Genomic DNA, 21198 nt, shown 5'->3' on the forward strand with positions numbered 1-21198 from the left:
GCGGAAGTACTTAAATTTTTTCTTTTTAATTTTTTTTTTTGTTTAATACAATGCATAAAAAAAAATTCTTCAACTTACTTCTGAAATTTCTCCATAAGTTTCTTCACCATCTTATCTGTGATCCCTGGACATGTTGCTTCTGCCATATTGATGCTTTTCTCCAGTTCCTCAATTGCTTTCTTTCTGCTAGCATTATTTGTGTCCTGCTGTTTGAGCTGAGTAGCAAACCAAAATAAATAAAGTTTATAAAACTTATCACACACTTGGGTCATACTTTCAAGGATTTTTTTTTTAAGACAAGACTTACCTCAGCAAACACAGGGGTGATTATCATAGTTAAACAACTCAGGGTTTTAACAAGATCCTGATCCTAAAAGTTAACGAATAAGGATTACATCATCATATTCCTATACAATGTATAGGCTGCATTTAACATAGCACATGTGATTTCGAAAGTTCAGTTAAATTCAACAAAGCACTTGAAATACATTACAAAAGCAATGAAGACACAGTACATCAACAAACATTACGTGATGTGGGAACAGATGCCTGATGACACACATGAAACAATATCATATATCATCAGAAAAAGAGTTCAGTGTTTTCTCTCTAATATTATATGAGTCTTTAAAATTTGCATCTCTACGAACAGATACTGATCTATTAGTATGCAGTAGTGTTTGCATTTAAGGCTGGTATGGGCATAGGAAATAGCACTAACAAGCATCATCTCTTGAACTACAAAAAGAATGTCAGTTCTTATAAAAAAAGTGAATAATTACTAAGTTTTATTACTATCTTCCTTAAATTGGCTTCAAACCCAGCACTTAGAAAGAAGAACTCTTCAGCCTGTACATACCGTCCCATTCTGCAGCTTCTTTGCATCCGGCTTCTTTCGAACTGTAGTAAAACTCCACTCAGGATGAGAATTATTTTCTTTGTTACTGGACTCCCTGAAGAAAAAGGATACGATGTACATAATACTAGCCACAACATAACACTAAATAAGTATAGGTAACTCAAATATAGGTAACTCAAATACGTAATGAATCTATTTGGATTAGTTCCGTATTCCTTAACATAAGAAGAAAAATGTTTATTGAAACATTAACTGAACTTAAAAAAACAACTTCAGAGGCTGAATAAATTGAAAGATGATCAAAGCAAACAGAAGATGTTATCTGCCCAAAAAGCCTACCTTCCGCCATGGCATCCCATTTAAAACAGTTATCTGATATCCAGAAAAGCAAGAGACTTACAGAATGTATGTTGTTCCACAGGCATTGTGCAAACTTCTTCATACACCTCAACCTTGCTCTGCAATATTTCTAATTGTGATTCATTGTTTTTGGTATAACCACTAGCCCTAGACTAGGAAATACACAGCACTTAAACAGAACTGAAATTGAGTTCAGAAAGAGAAATTTTAAAGAGATAATGAGCGCATAGCTTAACCTATGCATTAGTCTTTGGGTTCATACAAGGGGTTTTCTTGAAAGAAGCCAATGAAAAAATATACGGAACAGATAGATATACAGAAGAGGAGTTAATTACACAAGAAACTGCATCAAATCTACTTTAGTAACATCAAAAAAAGCCCAAGAGAGACTAAACTGAAAATAAACTTACGAATCAGAACCATCGGAATCACTTTCATCACTACTATGTCCCTCTGCTTTCCATCTCTTAAACCTATCAATCAGTTCTGTCAGATAGGAAGTCTTCTTGGCATTTTTCATAATGAATTTGTGCTTCAGAAGTTCTTTTGCAGTAGGGCGCTGTAAGAAACACTTAAATATTTAATGTTATGCTAACATATAACGATTTTCAATGTTAATAGGGGAGATAAAATTAAGACAACTGACTTCTAGAGCTAACTCATACAGCATCAGGAAATTAGTGAAACAGGAAGTCAAGAAAAGCCAGTAATCCACATGTACGAGCGCTCTAAAAATACAGTCAAGTCACACACAGACTATACTGCTTATCCTTCTATGCTAGAAGGTACACACCCAGGAAAATGACTAATCAAAATTCTCCAGTGCAACATTTCCTTGTAAGCAGAATTCAGACAGACAGCAAAAGTTCTGCTGGAGAAAGATTTAAGATTCTCTCCTCTGTTAAAGCTTCTCTTCTGACATTATCCTAAGTTTGAGTGCGTTTTAGGAAGCTGCCTCTGTTACCATCATGTCTTTCAGCATTCTCCCTCCTCCTTTGAGGACTTTAAACAAAAGAGACTAGGACGGAGACAGCTACTAAAAAGCACCACTACAGTGGAAAGTATAGTCTCTAAAATTATTTCAATCATCTATGATGCACTACACCAGCAAAATACTTCACAAGCAAGAGTAGAAAACAAACCTAAAACTTATATATATATATACACACACACACACACACACACACACATCTACTCACAAATGTTGGGTCCTTATTCAGACATGCATCAATGAATTCTTTAAAAGGTTTACTGAATTCTCCTAATAAAGTTGGTGGATTGTTTTTCGGAATGAGAAACAGAACTCTCATCGGATGCATATCAGAGTTGGGAGGCTCCCCTTTGGCTAGTTCAATAGCAGTGATTCCCAATGACCAGATGTCAGCCTGAGAAAGGGAAAAGTTACTTATAGTACAAAATTAAGGGCCATTGTGACTAAGTGTTTAATAACTAAAGTCTTCACATATACTGCATCTATATAATAAAATTAATTTTTGTCTAAGTAGGTAATGCACAAAGATTCCTTTCTAATACTTGAATGCTGTAATTCCCAAAGACCTGGCTGACTTAATCAGTCCTTCACAACTTTGTTGAAAATATACAACATCTCTTTTGTTGCATACTTTGTCACCGCTGTAACATTGTCAGCAAGTTAAACACGCACCTAAAGACACATGCTACTGGAAAAAGCTTTAGAAACATTAATCTTCCTTTTATTTTTTCTCTATATAAGAAACTACAAACTGCCACAAATTTCCTATGTCTAATTCAGTTTTTGTTTAGACAGCAAAACTGCACACTGATGTTTACTTTTTAAAAAGTAAATTTATCAACAAACTAGTTAGACCTGAAACACCAAGTTCACAGTTTTAAGTTTCTGAAGAATAATGAAGTAGTATTTATTTTAGCTAAAGGTAAGCATTATATATATAAACAAATTCTGTCTTTGTATCAACATATCTTATGAACTATAAAATTATTTTCTGATGTAGAGATTTTTCTCAAGTGAAATATATACTTGCATATTTTTAGATAAGCTCTTAAGGTCACTAAATGTGTTTCTCATTAAAAAGTGGCTGGCAACAGTTGACTACACTTGGCACAGAAGTCATGAGCCAAAGTTGCCCACAGAGTAAAGCGTTACAATTTGCATCTCCAATATTCCTTTTCTATTCACAAGAACTAAAATATCTGTATTTAATATTGAATAATTAAAAACTAGCTCACTGTTTATTACTGAAATATCATAACCAACAATTGTATACGGGAGCAAAACATTTTGAAAGAAGAGACTGGACTTGTAAATCTCTGCCACTACAAAAATGTATGAATTTCTATTTTATTTTTTGTCATTTTGAAGAATGGAGAAAAGGAGAAAGGTTAAAATTCAGCCCAGATGTCGAAATATTCATCAGTATTAGTCTAGAAATTGAAGAGTATCCTGTCCAAGACCCTTCATCTGTCCTACCAAAGGCTTGCATCTTCTGTGCTTTCCCACCAGAGTTTTGGCATAGATAGAAAATGGAGAGGGCATATCTCCTCAATATGTTGCAGGAGCAATGGAAGACAAAAGATTAGGTTGTTGGGAGACTGTAAATAAAGGGGTGGTACAGCCAATTTATACACAGGGCAAGCAGAAGAGGAATTATTCTCACTTTGCCAGGACAACATGCATTTTTTAAAACAGGGTAGAGTGAGTGCTTTTCCAAAATGCCCTAGGGAGCACATCACAGTTGCACCACTGAAACCCTAAACATGAGAACTAAAACCTGCTTCTCCTTAAAAGGAAGGGCTGCGATATGGACACAGATGCTTTCAACTCTGAATGATTCTGGGAAAGTCCCCTGGAGTGTGAACATCTTCAGCACATGTCAAGTATTCAACAATCTTTTCTTTATGTGCACATCACAAGAACAGCTACTTGTTTACTACTTGAGAAATAAATGGTATGAAATTAGTACTTTGCATACACCAGGATTTTTAGATTTCCTGCTCCTATTTAAGGTTGATCTACAGAGTATACAAAGTCCAATGGCAGCACCGAAGTACGCTGGCATTTCATTAACCACATGCTGTAGGTTGTCTTGTGGGTATACACAAGGGAATAGAGAGGACCATTCCCTCCTTATCATCATTTCTAGCAGCAGTTCCCAACAGAAGAACACGGAGGAGGTCTGCTTTTCTACTGCTAGTTCACATAGGGGAACTCTCCTTTGCAATTAGTATTCCATCAACAGCTCCCATGACAAAGAAACATACAAGGTACCACAACGCTACCACAGCTAACCATCCTGTAGTTCAAGTTAGTTTTTTCCTTATCAAGATCAGTCACCTGTGCTAAAGTCTTCAGCATTACAAAGGTCCTCAGAAATACCATTAAAGAAATGATATCCAGAGCTGTTTAAAAATCTGAGAAAAGTAAAATTTCAGCCACCATCTCAGTTTTACATAAGCTGGTAAATTCTGGTGACATTCTAATTTGTGAGAGCTTTATTACTGTTTGCATTAAATGTGAAACATTTAATTCAAATTAAAAATCAACCGACCAACCCACCCACAACACTGAAAGCATCCAGGGAGTTTCTCTGAAAGAATCTTAACATGAAAACATCAATTTACTTGGTGAGTTTGCACAGGTCTTGCATGTCAGCACAGTGACATGTAACTATTGTATAAAACCAATTTAATTGTACTTTTAATTTTATTATTTGAAAACCGGTAATATGAAATATACTTTTTTCTCCATACTGATAGAGCTAAAACCACAAAAATCAAAGTAATTTCTGTTGGATCTGCAGATACAAAGAAAAGGTATTCTACTCTCATACTTACTTTTGAATCATACGCTGACTGCTGAATAACTTCAGGGGCCATCCAAAATGGAGTTCCAACAAACGTATTCCTCTTAATTTGTGTGTCTGTCAGCTGCCCAGCAACTCCAAAATCAGCAAGCTTAACATCGCCTTGTTCTGATAACAAGACATTGGCAGCTGCCAAGGGGAAGTAACAAAACATCTAGATTAGAATATTGCTCTTATGATTTTTAAAGGCTTTAACAAAGTAACATTTAAAATGTTATGCACCTTTTATATCCCTGTGAATTTTCTTCTCTGAGTGTAGGTAGTCAAGACCTTTCAAGATTTCCTTTAGCATGGTAGCAATCTGGAACTCATCAAATGGGCCAGCACGCAGCTTTAGAGAAAAGACATTAAAATAATTTTAGTCTTGTATCTATTTTTTTGCCTTGTTATGATTTAATTAAATCTTAAACTTGAAAGACTTTTAAAAAATAAAGAACTAACAGAATTCATGAACTATTCAATGAAGTATGGCAACATTCTATCAGAAATAGGTGCCACTGGAATGATCATCTTCTTATCTCCTCTACTGATAATACATTGAAAATGCTGTTACTTTTCTAACATATAGAGTATGCACTTCCCCTAGCATGCAATGCATGTGAACAGCTAGAACTAACTTTCCACAAAGTTATAGTTTCCTATAAACAGCAGACTGAATTGTGCATTTTAGATTAAGTTAATTAAGAAACTCGGTTTATTTCAAAATAAATTCGTCTATTGACTGTGGGTTTTAAATTTAATGATGCTTTTTTTTCTTCTTCCAGCATTTTTGATTCCATGCTTGCTTTTGCATCAAGAACATAACCTGCTGCTATAAAGCTGCTAGTATGGAATAAGTGTAAACTTCACACATTAGAAAGCTATGTAAATAAAACAATTTTTATTTACATAGCAATTAAGGTGGGTGATTCTGCTATTAAAAAAAAATACCAACAATGCAGCACTGAAACAGAGAACACCATGAAATTATGGGGTGGCAAAGGGAGGCAAATGAGGCAAAACTTACAAGTTTTATTCTTCTAAAGGTTCAGTGGTTTCAGTTGTTATTAGTAAAAGCTGTTTCATTATTTCTGACACTCCACAGAAGACTATCAATTACTCAAAAGTGTTAAAGAGTAAGTATCTCACAGCCCCTTTCTCAAACAGACTAAATTCCAGAGCTGCAAACTACTACACATTCCACATGACTACTATGCTTTTGCATTCCTGTAGCTGAGTTGGTGTGATGTAATTTCATAAAGAAGTTTAAATAGATTTGTGAAGTTAAGCACATACTTCAACTCTTGCAGAGAGGACCACTGTTAGCAAATACATAATTAACACCATTCTGTAATACTGAAGACATGATATTTTTCCTTCAGAATCACACAAACAAAGACTGAGTTCTATTACCTTACAGGAAAGGGTGGGTCTCTACGCTTTACAGCTGAGCCAGAGCTGTACCAGAAGTATGAGGAAACCACATCCACACACAGTGGACTGTGCTCTTGTCTCTAAGCTGCATCCTTCATGAATGCTCACTATCTTAAGTAAAAGGCACTTTCATGCTTAACTGAAAATACCTGAAGATGGAAAACCCAACACCTTTTAACCAGTTAAAATTAACTGTACTCTGTGGGCACACACTTCATTCATTCCTAAGACCCGTTCCCAAAGAAAACATTTTTTATTCAAGTGTAATGAATTCTACTGGGGAGGGGGACTGGGGGACAGACAGACAACCCCAAATCCCCCCCACACATGGCAAGAACAGTACTTTTCCTCATACTAAGAAAAAAAAAAAAAAAGCCTTATATTTGACTGAGAACAAATGGATAAATGGATGCTTCCTAATGCTTAGAGATGAACAGTAAAAACAAAACAACAACAAAAAAATCAATTCAATATAACAGAACTACCATTCAAATTGACACTTTTTGGAGCGTTACAATATAGTAGTGATGTAACATCAGCTGCCTCTAGGGACTAAATTTTATAGAGAGATATGAAAGCACAACAAAATAAGGTTCACTAGTACTTATAATGCAAAAAAATCATATACTTACAAGATCCAAAGCTGACCCTCCACCCAAGTATTCCATTATTATCCATAGTTTTGTGCCCTGTTAAAGGAAGGCATGAGTTGTTAGAAGTCCAAGGCTGCCATTAAAATAAATAAATAAATTCAATAGACTACCATCATACTGCTGGGAGAATGCAAATGCAGAATCTCATTAATCACCAAATTACATGTAATTACTTATTGTAGAATGATTACACAGTTCCTGTGTAAGATGTCTAAATATCAACTAAAGTTTGACTTCTGTATTTAAAAGAGCAACAACCCCCCACACACACACTACTAATCATTTTCCGCTAACTGGTACCTAAAATGATTTCACTTATAGGAATGGAACTTAGAGAAAAAAGTGATTTGGTGGTTTAATTTTAAACTAAGTGTTTTAATGTAACATTTCTTACAAAAGACTGTCTTTGCATTACAATTATTAATTCCAGACATCTGTGATACAGAAGCATTATAATTTTAATAGGAACCTTTCATGTAACATCACCACACCTTTCATCTGAGGAAAATACTCAGAACTTAAAATTACTTTTGAGTGAGAGAGTGAGCATGAACACGCTTCTTCAAAGACAACAGTAATTTAAGAAGGTAGCTGCTAGGTGCCTCTTCACCTATGTGGTGCAAGTGTGTATCTAATATGTCCACAAACTCCAACTTAAGTTGTCAGATCCAGCAAAAAGTGAGAATTGGCAGCCCATGAATGTGTTTGTACCTAAGGACTTACATCCTACTACAAAACATGCCTGCTACCATAGAGGCAGCTCTGATTTTGAGACACAAAGCAGCACTACAACCACCAGCCAGGAAAAATTGCACTGCCAGACCTGGAACCCTACAAAGACGTTCAGGTTTCCGAAGTTTTCAGACATTTGAAGTGGGCCATTAAAAGGTCAAAGATAAGAGCAATGTAATTCAATAAAAAGTATGACTTAAGGAACCTATCTTAGGATTTTTTTTATTACATTATTTCTAGTAATGTTGCAAAGTGCACATATTCCTTCACTATATGGTATTTGAATCTCAGCCCCTGAGAGTACGTGAGTTTCTGTGCTTTCTTTGTGGAGATGTCTCTACTAGAATACTAGAACTGACAAATGCTTCTAACACTGATTTCTAGATGCTGACTTTGCCCTTGGTATGTAGCTGCAAAAGGTGGCTGTTCATATAAACAAAACTGGAAAGATTTGTTATCAGATTTACAGACTGTATGTTTCAAAATTGGGATCTTCTGCTATTTGCTTGCCAGAGTCGCCTCACATTTCAGAAGAAACCTAAATATTACTCTATGGGCTACTACTCTAAGAAATTCTGTGAATAAAAATATTTATTTAAAATAAAACCCAGTTATTAAAATACTGAACCAGACCTGGTGAAGTACCAGGCATGCTGTTTGAGTCTCCAACAAATATTTACTAGTGCTAGTTCTTTATAACAGAGCACAAGCTTATGGCAGAAATACTTTTTAAAGCCTCTTACATTCTACATTATATGCTTTCCCACCCTATTGCCTGACAAGTGATAGAAATCTAAAGAAAACTCAGCAAGCAAATAAAGGTGCAGTTTCTGAAAGTACCAAATCCAATTACCTTAACAAAGTGTGCTCTATTAGATTTATACTGAATTTAAAACGCACACCATTTATGAGAGCCTATTCCAATATTATGAGATCAGCGGGGAAGGGCTGGCTAATTTTAGCAGTTTTTATAAAGCCCAACTTTGTCAGCTGAGAAGACCCACAAGGAACTCCAGTTTAAGGCAAACATTGTGGTTACCAGACATGTTTGGAGGATTTGACTATTACTTGAAAACAGTATAACATGAAAATGACTAAGTACAGTGTTTCTGAAATAACGTCTCAAAGAAATTGCTACTATCCACTGTAACCGGGTGTGGATACTTTCTAGCCAGGCATGAACAACCTTTTTCCTAGCTATTTTAGGTCAATCAAGTATAAATAGACAATGTAGAACAAACAGTATCTTCAGATTGTCTCAAAGCTTTGCTGCACAAAATGCTGTACAATTTTAATGCAAGTCTCTGGATGCTACTATAGGAATTCTCCATCATCAGATCTGAAAATTTGAGAATAACTTCAGGCTTGCTTTAATTGCAAAAGAAAAGAGCAAGCCCAGGTGGTTGTAATAGTTACAAGGATAGATACTTAACCCCTCTTGGCTGTATGGCACAAATAGGGAAAATAATAATGAAATTTCAGTCATCAAGAGATCCCCATCTCTATAGGATCAGATGGAAAGCACAGTTCAAGTATTTTATCAAGCTTCACAAATTTGCATAACCAAAACATGCCAGAACTGGGGTAACTTTTAATATATTTAATCTTTTTCTTGCCTGAACTGATAAAGTAATAATACATTTTGACAAGCTGTTAGGCTTATGGAAAACACCCATTTTAGCTATCTAATGTAACTCACACTGCTGTGTTGCTATGCACTATCGCTTTCAAGGGTACCCTCTACAACCGATATTTTATTTATTGAGGTGTGATGTTAATTGCAATCAAAGTGCAATACAGGATGATGAGACAAATTTAGATCCTGACCTACCACAAACATGAACATCTACAAACATCTACATCAGGATTTTAGTTAGCTTGCAGCTACAGAAGTTCCATTAATGCAGCTGTAAGCTTGTACAGTCTTACATGCATTTGTGAAAGACACCATATAAAGGTAAAACACTTTAATACCATACACAAATGTGTTTATTATTGTGCATTCTTTGACTATATACATGCTTGTACATCACCTACCAGTATGTTTGGAAAACTGATCTTGCCAGATACCCAATGAAAATTTAAGAAAAAAAAATTACTAATATCTAAGATTTAAGATTAATTCAATGGGAAACTCCCATTAAAAGTCCAAAATTTAAGATATACACGTAGCCCAAATTACAAAGATATGGGGGTTTAGCACCTTTTTGTGTCACAGTAACTGAAAACTGGCATCAGCTTTATCCCAAAAACCTCAAGGAAGTAGACTTTGCCATCTTGTACTAATCATAAGGTTTTTCAAGAGTAAAATATCTGATAACAGACAAATAACATTGCACTGCTAGGTAAAAGTATTAAGGGACTGTCCATATTTTTAAAATCACATTTACAAGTCAGATGTACAAGCTGTAGCTAATGAACAGCTAGGCTGCAGAACGTAAGAGTATCGTACTTGCCATCAGCTGAGCTAAGTTACAAATTAGTAAGTCAAGCAATTGAAATAAAGACACTTGTCCCTTCTCCCTTCCAGCAGCAGGGGCACCTGGAAGAGTCTGCATGTTGCTGATAAGCCTCAGGCTCCCCAAGACTGGGCCACTCCACTGCAGTCAGCCACAAGGCTAGCTTTGCATCCTGAAGCACGAGGAAACTGCAAAGCTGCAGAATATCTAGAACAGACTGTACAAAAATAAGATCTCTCATCTGAAATGCTTGCAATTAGAAGAGCTTCACAGTTAACATCTCTTATTTCATGTTTTAGTCATATACAACTTTTAATTATCAAATATGCTGTCTTACTGGAGGAAAAACTGAAACTGACTACAAATTGATGGTGAGAACAATCTGCTTATTCAAAGCTTACTTATTCTTGGGTTTTTAACCAAATTTAAGTTACAACAGAAGACGTTCCATTACAGTTCAAGTGGATGAACTGAGGTGCACATGAAAAATCTGAAGCCAACACATGGTCACACCTGCAGTTTCTTCAGAGTAAAAACTATCAAATTTTACAGCATTAAGAGATTTAAACCAGATCTAGATTACTCAACTAAATCAATAGTGTTGTAGGCAACCTGAATGCCTTTGCACCATGGGTTTGCTTTGGTATAGTCAGGAAAATACTCTCTCTTTGATTTAAACAGTGCAAAACTCAAAAACATTTCTAATGCCATTCCTAGAGCTTCAAAAAAGCTACATGTACGATTAATACATTTTAGTAAGCTATTTCTATTCCATAAGCATGATCTGAAAGAGTGGCTCAACTGTTTTGTTTTCATGTAAATAAAGATGCAAAGGAAAAAAGAAAATCCTCTTAAATTTTGAAATACCTTCTATTTGCTGTATGCTTATGTTCCTTTTAGCCACTATCTTAAAATGTATTCTTAGGAATATTTTCAGTGATCGTTATATATAAAACTAAGTATTCACCAACAAAACCACTTTGAATGTGATCTTTGTACCAGTCATATCCATGGCAAACTGTTATTAATCTCTGCAGCCTAGAAGTTTGCTTTGTAAGAAATAAGATGTCTTAATTTTCAGAATTTAACCTCAATGTTCTTTAACCTTTAATTATGTAGTCATTTGGTACACAGCTGTACCCATTTCACTGTTTCCAAGAGATTTCTACAAGTGTATAGAGAAATTAAATCCTGAATGAAGTACTACACAGCTAAATACTTAGGCTGACAGCCAATCTCAGAGTAATAGCTAATAAAAAGTTAAAAGCTATAGCAATTAAGTAAAAAAAAAGTAGACAGATACAACTCTCAAAATATCTGTTATTACTAAAATGAAAAGGCAGCATAAAAGATTCTTTGCACATATAACAAAGCTAATACACTCTTTCCCCTGAGGGATCTCAAGCTGAAAGATCTAGTATTAGTAACCAAGGATAAATCTAGCCTAAGAAAAATTTAGAGCCAAGATACTACTTAAACAATAATTTTATTTATTTATTTATTTTTAACAACAGAACTAAAAGGCCTTGTTTATTTGTGGACGTTTTTATTCATTTACTTGGGGAAGAACAAGCAGGAGAACTACCTATCATGCTAGTCTGGAATAAAAAAAAACATTCCTGTGAACCATTTTTTATTTTATTTTACTTTTTTTTTTTTAAGAGGAATCACTTAATGGAATGAGAAAGTAATCAAAATTCCACAAACACCTCCTCAAGCTCCACACACAGAAATTTTCCTTCCCCAAAAACATTAGAAGTGTGAAAAGTCAACAAGAGATCAGCATTCATCTTTCAGAATTTATCCATTTATAACAGAAATGGAAAGAACTCAAACAGTGGTGAGGAAAGTACTGCAGCATTAACATGATCCTATATTCACCAGGAATTTTTAAAAAATATAAAACTCTAACCAGAATTTGATAGTTTTATAGCGCTGGTAGAATAATTACATTTGCATATCTAAGAAAAGGCGTAAAAAGTGAAAGACTTGCATAATAAGACCAAAATCAAACTGCTGTGATGCACAGGTACTTGGGCAGATTTGCAATACTCTTTTGGCTTTCAGTACCTAAGTTGCTGTAAACAATGAAAATACTATTTTCTTTCCCTATTCAATCCGTGACTTATAAAGCTTTTTCCATCCACCACCCCTCAGAAAAACCCCAAACCACAAAACAAACAAAACCCAAACAAAACAAATCCCCACCAAATCAAGGTTTCATTTCCCCATTTACAGCTGCTGAAATCACTGTTTAATTCTGAAACTGAACAAAACATTTTTCCAAGCAAAAAATACTTCTAAGCAAAAACACTTTCCAAGATTTACCTTGACCTGTTTGTACCTCAGGGCAATTTTACAACACAAAGTTAAAATGCTGGATACCCAGCAAGATAATATTTAGGACTTAGCTCATCACAGAAAATAAAGGACTGTAAAAAAGACTGATCATGTCTGGATCTGCAGTACTCTTTGTGCACTGCTCCAGGGGAACATTGCCTGCTGAATTCAAAGTTATCTTGAGAAGAACTAGCTTGTTCTAATATACTACGATGCAGGAAAGTAAATTCTACTACATCTCGGAGCTCTATCAATTAAGAAACAAAACAAACATCCCACTGATTGAGCCCAGTAAAGAGAAGGAGAGATGGGACATCAGTGACAACTTCAGCATGAAGTGAACTTACAAGAACCCACAGAATACTGAGTGACTAAGTAAACAGCAAAGCCACCATAGCTGTCTTGTCTTGGTCAAAATGAGAATTTAGTATTTGGAGTACAGAAAATTAAATTACCCGCTTAGCCTTAAAATATTAAAAATTGAATACTTCAGTAATTTAAAAGAGAAAAAAAGCCAAATCTACACAAAGAGCACTACAAAATTAATTCTGCAAATACTTGCATAGTATCACTGAGAGATACAGCACAAGTATGACACAGAAGTATTTCTCAGAGATCTGTCTTTAGAATAATGTCAGAAAATCCACAATATCTCAAGGAGCCAGAAATGCCTGGGGGAGGGGAAAAAAAACCCAAAACAACCAAACAAAAACCCTCACCAACACACCACCATTCCCCCTGTCCCTGCCCCCCAAATCAAACCCAAGCAAACAAACCAAAACCAACCAACGAACCCCAAATGCAAGCAAATAAAACCCCCAGACATTTAGGATAGCTCTAACTATAGTTAACATTTTAGCCTTTATTAAATGGTTTTAGGGGTTTTTTTTATAAAAATCATCTAAAACATGTATGCACTGCAGATCACGTAAGCAGTATTTAAGGAGATTATACCTGAACAGTTTCACAGGTTGAAAAGACTTACTCAATATTTTGGATTTCTGTAGGTTTTCCTTTTTGTTTGTTTATTTTTAAATTATGCCTCAGATAACATTTCACACAGTGGTTACATAACTCTGCTGATGTCAGTTTTACTTTGTCTGAGGCCTACTACGCCGCATCATTACCAACACATTTCTACAAGGTGCCGCGTTTCTTTCCATAATCGGAGAAAGGTTTTTGTTTCTATAGCTATGAAGGTAATATTTTCTTCCCCGGAAAGGCCACAAAATTGTGCTAGGGATTGTGGAGGGATGAGAGAAAATCAAAGTCCAAAAGCAACAGCAATGGCAAGAGGACTCCTCCATCAACTGCATTCATTCTCTAGCCATTTTGTGCAAATTCCAGCCTCAAAGAGTAAGCAGCAAAAGGAGCAAAACAAACTGAAAAGCTCTGTTCAAAGAAAAACAAAAACCTCCTACAAAAGGTCAAGTTGGCACGGTAACTCTTCCTCAACTTTAGAATTTTTTCCTAGCAGCATTCAAAACAACTGGTGCTAGAATATCTTTCTTCAATACTATACATTACCTTTAAATATGATCCATAGTATTTTGTTACATAAGGACTATCACACTGACTTAAAACAGTTATCTCTTGCTGTATATCTTCTATTTCATCTTCTGCTTCCTCAAGGTCTATGATTTTTATAGCAACCACTTGCTGCGTCCGATTATCAATTCCTTTAAAGACTTCACCAAAGGAGCCTTTCCCAATGCGTTCCAGTTTTGTGAATAGTTCTTCTGGGTCTGCTCTATGGTTCTAGAAAAAAGAAAAAGAAAAAAAGAGATAAGATACACAAGTTACTTAATTTACTTCCAAGTTATTAGCCCTCATCACTTCCCAAAAAGCACATCACCCAGATTCATCATCACTAGAAGGCTCACATCAGATAAATTTCTTTCCTGCACACTAACTTCTAATTCAGCTATTAGTTACAGGACATACATTATGCAATTATGTCAAAGGTAAATGAGCCTCACCAGGAAGGGAGTCAGGTACAAACCTCATTTCACTTTGGCACATTACAACCCTTTAAAATGAAAGAACAGAGCTGTTCTTAATATTAATCCTATCTGTGCAGTAATTCAGAAGACTGGGGAATGCAATTACTGACACAGAAGCGCTAACATCATCACCCAGGCAGAAAAGGCTGGGCTTTCTACCTGGCCAACAGCCTTGGGCAGACAAAGCATCCTATCAAGCAATACAGCGTGGAGCTAGCTATTGGAGGACTGCACTACCCTGTATTCACCGGCAGATTCTGAGCTCTGATAAAATCAGGCAGCTTCAGGGCAGCTAAAAGTGCTGACAGAAAGTAGAGCAAAAGGGACTGGGAGATGTTTGAAAAAGGAATAAGAAGGCCGGAGCAGAGTACTGAAAATGAGGTACTGATCAGAACTGGCTGGCATCACCCAAGCATGCCTTAAAAAGGGGAGCTGAGCACCAGGCAGCGCAGCACAGCACTGCTGAGGACACCTGGCTTAGAGTCTCTGTTGACTCACTGTAAGTTCAACAGACTGATTATTATACAAGGATTTTAAATTTCTCAGCTCCATTCAAGTAGTCACGAAGAAAACAAATGAAGCAATTTCTCATTTTCCCTTCAAGATAAAGCATGCTACACGGCCGCTTAGAGAACCTGGTGTATCCAAAAACCAGAGCAATGACTTCTGAAGGATATGGCTGAATTATTCCACAGTTTAAGAACACACATCTTTAGACCATAGTAAGGAAGTTTGCAGAAAGGTGTTTTTAGGAGACAAGACAGATGTATTAACAGAACAGACCACACTTTGCAGAACAATAGAATTAAATACATTATCACTGTCAAAACTGGGCAACTCATTGCACAAATCAATATTTGAACAAGAAATGCCTGCCCAAAAAAGTCCTCTGATTCAACAGCAACATCTGAAAATATGAAAGAGATGCTTTGCTTTAGATCTTTCTTGCACTCCAAAACTCAGAACCAGCAAAAGAAGTGACAGTTTTGGCAAAAGCAGACATTCAACCCAAGGCACAGATTACCCTACATAACAAAATACTCAAGTATCAACATGAAACTCCAGAAAACATCTTTACACCAGTATTTTTGCAAATGGATACAAAAATCTTCACTGGGAAAAAAATATATTACTACTTTAACCCAGCCCAAAATGGACAATCTCATTTCCTTACTGGGCCCTTATTGTTGCTTCTTTCCTTCTACCACAACCAGAATTTATTCTACAATATGGTGAGATGAATCAGGAAACTGATTTAGCTAGGAGTTAACCATATGATTTGTCAGGTTTATTTTCAACAGAATCAGTTCACTGCTCATATATACCATGCTGTCATTTGCGCTATCACAAGAGGAGGGAACATGAAGTAGTATGGCAGATTCATGCTGATCTGTGGAGTCAGATTTTTAGATTTTGCAAATATACACAAGACACACTGCTATTCCTAAGCAAGACATTAAAGCAAAAAGAATGATGAATTTTCTCTTTGCCTACAATGAGCTCGTTGCTACTATGCTGCATTTACAAAAAAAAAAACCCCAGAAACCAAACCAAAAAAACCCCAACAAAAAAAAAGACAAAAACCCCACCACCTTCAGAGACATAATTAAGCAAAAAAAAAAAAATTTCTTCTGTTAATAGATCCAGTGAAACAAATACGTAATCAAAGCAAATGAAAAAAGACAGGATTTTGATCTTAAATCTGGGACAACAAATACTATTATACTGGAAAAGAAAAAGATCGTAGGCCTCGGGTGCTCATAAAGCTTTTAGTTAGGGGGGGGAAAAAAAAAGTAAATCTTCAAACTGCCCAAAGATAGCCATATGGCCATACACTACTGCATCAGTTCCTGCCACCTTTTCATTGTTAAGACTAAAAAATAATTTTAAAAATTCTGAATCCGTGTTTCAAAAAAATAGTGTAGGCACACGCATGGCAGCAACTGTCATCCAGCCTTTTCCTGCTACTAGAAAAGCCGCAAATTATCATTTAACTAACAACATAACATGTTCCTAAACTACATTAGTTGCAACAAGGAATAATTAAGTGATCATTCTCCAATTACAATAAAAAGACATACACACACACCCCTCCAAGAAACACCCCAAGACATACACCCCCCTCCAAGAAACAACAGAGTTAAGAGAGAGGACTGGCAAAACTTTCCATTAACTCTAACACACCCATCTTCAGGAAAACTAGCTTCATTTTGTGACAGTCTTGGAGCCTGGGATTCCAGGAATCATTCATGCTGACTAATAGCTATTGTTAATTTGAGATGAAACCTGTTAAACACTTCCAGACAGATAAAAGAAAAGCAATCTAATCACAGATATAGTCAGCTAATCCAACCCTTCACAAATGTCTGATGAACTCTAAGGGCAATAGTTGGGTTTTGCTTGGGGAGAAACCTTGAGCAGAAGAGTCCTCTGGGCTGCTCAGTGGAAATGCATATCCTCAGTCCTATATAACCACTTAACGGTCATCAACAAAACAAGCCAGGCCTCCAAACTCTCCCCCCCAAGGTACTTCAGGTGAATCAGAGCTTTAAAGGCTACTTGAACTTTCAACAACTCCTAACACCATTAAGTAGGAGTGCTGGAGCATAGGGAGAGATCGGGCACCGTTGGACACCACAGAAGTCCATGCACATCCCTGGGAGGGAGAGGTGGAACAGAGGGGCATCAGAGGAGAACAAACTGTGCAGGACTACTAGAGGAAAGAGTCACATCTTTCTATTCTGAGAAAATCCTCTCACAGCAAGCAAAGTCAGCTTTACAGCTTCTGTTATTCACCAAGGCTGACAAGGGACTGTAGGACACTCCAGGATAAGGGCAAATATTTGTGACCAACTATGGCTAATATTAAGATAACATCCCTTGGAAAGGCTTCAAATTTAGAACACTACATAACTTAAAACATGGCCTTAGAACAAAGACTGCATTTTCAAACAGATTTGCTTTTACCTTTCTCAATTTCCTTGTCTTCCTGTAGAGCAGTCTGAAATATTTATCCTACAACTAATAATAATTAAAAAAACCAAACCACCAACCAACAAACAACAAAACTTTAAAAGACTACTTGTTAAACAAAGGTAAATTTATATAAAGCAATAATGCCAATCTTCCTTCTCCGGGTATAGAAAAGGATAGAGATATTTTATACAAAAGCGTGTATGTGTGTATACACACCCCCAACACATACCAATAAATTTTTGCAGCAGAACTGCCAGCTAAGTTTCTAATATGGTAGAAATTAACATTTCTAATACTATTAACACTCCTGAGCAAAACAAGCAATTGTTACTCCCTGTTCTTTCACAGATCTTTCACTGAATGGGGAAAAAGGTTTAGAAGCTTTGAAAGTTGCCTGCGTAAATAATTGTTTTTTTTAAAATAAATACTGGTTTCTATGGGGAGTCATCTCTGCTGGGCAGCAGATGGTAACAATACAATAGACAGCATACGGACTCCATCATCACCTCTCCAAAGATAACACCTATAAGTGGACAAATCAGGAAGAGAATCTATTGCCCTTCCCCTCCCTAAGCCCGTTTCCACAGACAAAAGCAGCAACAAGTATGACAAGCACAGGCACATTCGCATGCCAACTTCAATCTTGCCGGCATGAATAATAGTACCAGCACGAGCATGAAAATACAAGCCCTCTGTATAGCTTCGGAAGTCCACCATTCCACCAGTCCGGTACAACTACACAGACTGTGTTGGCGTTCTGTAAAATCTCTCCTCCTCTTATCCAACCATGTGCCATTACTGCATGTGTTTATACACATACGTATGTACACATGCAGAGTCACAGTATTATAGCGTAATTCAGCTTAGAAGGGACCTCAGGAGGTGATCTAGTGCAACCACCTGCTCAGAAGCCCCAAATAAAAAAACACCCCAGCATAATTTTTGCCAGTATACCTGCAGTAGTTGCATCAAGTATTCTGCCAATACGGCTTATATAAGCATTTTCTTTTTATTCCGATAAACGCAGCTACGCAGCAATGTCCTGGCTGCGTTCTGCTACAAGACTGGCTGGCTGACTCACCTTCCCACCTTCACGCACCTGTTCTCCAAATTCTGCATTCTTCATTTGAAACAGAGTTAAAGCACACTGAATATCTAACTTCCAAGATTATACAGATACCCAATAACATAAACCAAATTAGAGGAAACGTTAGACTGCTTCAGGGTCTGTCAGTGCAGGACAGCTCTTTTACAGAAACAGGTCTTTTAAGAAGGTTCATTAATGAATTTCATTAAAGACTACTGAGTACAACTGGATGAAAAACCAAAGCTTCAAAGAATCTTGGACAGGGACTGAACTAATGCCTTGTATCTAACAAAATCAAACCCAGGATCCTCTAGGACTCCCAAAGCAAATAATTTAACATAGTCTGTGAGGTTTCTTCTAAGTAGTCAATGTGAGAACATATATCCTATTGTCTTAACAGTATTTCTAAAACCTGACCCAGAAATGCTATTATATGATCTGGACTTTCAAGCATCTCCCAGGCTTTATTTGGAACAGAAGTTCCCTTAAAATTATAGCAGTACTATAGAATAGCCCACCTACAAGGGAAGACATTACTCAAATATGCATTAAAGATGCAATCATTCGCTTGAAAGATTTTATAAAAGGTTGGTAAGAGAAGACTAGAGCATCTACTCATGTTTTTCAAGTACCCACTACTGTGGCACCCTAATGTATATGGTATCTATAATATATATCTATGGCATCTATGATATTCTATTATATAATATATATTCACATATATTATATATTTCCATCTTTTATCTGCATAAGGACTGTTTTACTTCTTTACAATAAAGCCACCACAAGTAGTGATAGATTTTAATTCCTGGAGTTCCTCCCCACCACCCTCCCACCCATTTTGTTTTAAAATCCTATTACAATTAAGGTTACTCACACAAACACTGCCATAGGCGTGTGTGTGTATATATATAAAAATTTAAATAGTTTGAAGTTAATGAAGGCACAGGTGCAGATCCATTATCACTTAAAGAATCAGAAGAAAATGAACCTGCAGACATTCAAAACAAGGGTGGAACCTGTAGACATCTCTTTTCTCCATCTTGCACACATACTCTTGCTTCTCAGACTTCTGCATGTAACTAAATTCTGATGCTACCCTGCAGTCCTGTTCAAGACTCAAACATCAAGACAGTAGATTCTTCATTGTATTTACTGGTACCATATAATACAATCGAAGAAGAAAATTATTTTAACAACAAAACAATTTGATTTTATGAAGTGTCAAACTTACTGTGTAGAAAAGCTTGATAACCTAAGTAGCAAATACTACATCTGAGCTTTGCTGTCCTTAAATGGGACCTGACCTCTGTTACACCCTTTATGAAACATCTCCCTTATCTGACAAGGCCAAGACTCATTGCCATTTTTAGTGAGAACCTGGAGAACTTCAATATAAAACAAAACCAAAAATAACTAAGCAAAAAAACCATGTGGCTTTGTTTTCATCAAGTCACCCATAAGGCTAGCTGCTTGAAAATTCATATGGCTATCAAAACCTTAAAAATCAGCATTCAAACCCACCCATTCTCAGATTTTTAAGGAAAGAATCACCTTCATCTTCAAACCATCTCTGACCTGTGGCAGATGCAAGCTGTCAATTGTATGTTGTACTGAAAATGGAAACCACTCAATTCACTTCCTCTATTCTTAGCTATTCTTTCACTTTGGTAACACAACATGAAGAAGCTTAGCAAACAGCATAAATAAGCAAAAGAGAAAGAATAACAACATCTCCCAAAGATTAGCTCTTTGACACAGGCAATTAAAAAAATTCACACCGATTATTTACGAAGAGTTTTCTGCACTGAGGAAACACAAAGAGAGTTCCCATGCCAGTGAACTTCTCTGTAACTGAATACCCTTACATTTCAAGTGGAGTCCCACTTAGCTTCCATTCTATATATCAATACCTTTTAACCACCTAATATCTTTTAAAAAAATCCTCAAACCACTGCATACAGCTGCATATCCTTCAGTCTGCTCATACCTGAGGAGCATGGCCTACCAGAAGAGGCAGAGGAATCAAGGAGGGAGGGGGGCACAAATTCTGTGATTAGGTCTTTACTACGATTTGGAAAAAGATGTGACTAAATGCTCTATAGCTAGGAAGGATGGACATCCTTAGATGGAGACAGAAGTCAGTTCAAGATATCAACAGGTTCTGGTATCCCAAAATGTTCAAACTCCATTCTGCATTTATTAGAGTTCAACAAGCTGATCTTTCAAAACAAATTTAATCTCCTTTGTTGAACAGTGCAGGGCAAGTGACTGCTGAATGGGTAATTAACCCACCTCAATCAACTAACTGCCTGTACACCTGAATGAGAAGTCAGAAGATAGAGGACTATTGCTGAAGAACACTTGTAATCTCTCCATTTTATGAACTGCTTTGAAAAACCTAATCTGCAGAGAGATTACAGAAGCCACGTCTAACAGGAATATGGAAAAATAAC

At 36.4% G+C, this 21198-nt stretch overlaps 1 protein-coding gene across 1 annotated transcript in view; it reads right to left on the reverse strand.

Annotated features, from left to right (window-relative positions):
- STK26 (serine/threonine kinase 26) overlaps positions 1–21198 on the reverse strand; it is a 32270-nt gene that overhangs the window by 2393 nt on the left and 8679 nt on the right. Inside the window, exons 3-11 of the mRNA XM_054839195.1 lie at positions 14204–14434; positions 7125–7181; positions 5302–5410; positions 5051–5208; positions 2419–2604; positions 1630–1778; positions 860–953; positions 308–370; positions 79–215 (exon numbers count right to left, since the gene is read on the reverse strand). Of these exons, the coding sequence (XP_054695170.1) occupies positions 79–215; positions 308–370; positions 860–953; positions 1630–1778; positions 2419–2604; positions 5051–5208; positions 5302–5410; positions 7125–7181; positions 14204–14434 (1184 nt within the window). The remainder of the gene's footprint in view (positions 1–78; positions 216–307; positions 371–859; positions 954–1629; positions 1779–2418; positions 2605–5050; positions 5209–5301; positions 5411–7124; positions 7182–14203; positions 14435–21198) is intronic.

The sequence above is a fragment of the Grus americana genome, chromosome 12, assembly GCF_028858705.1.
Source record: "Grus americana isolate bGruAme1 chromosome 12, bGruAme1.mat, whole genome shotgun sequence".
Lineage (NCBI taxonomy): Eukaryota > Metazoa > Chordata > Aves > Gruiformes > Gruidae > Grus > Grus americana.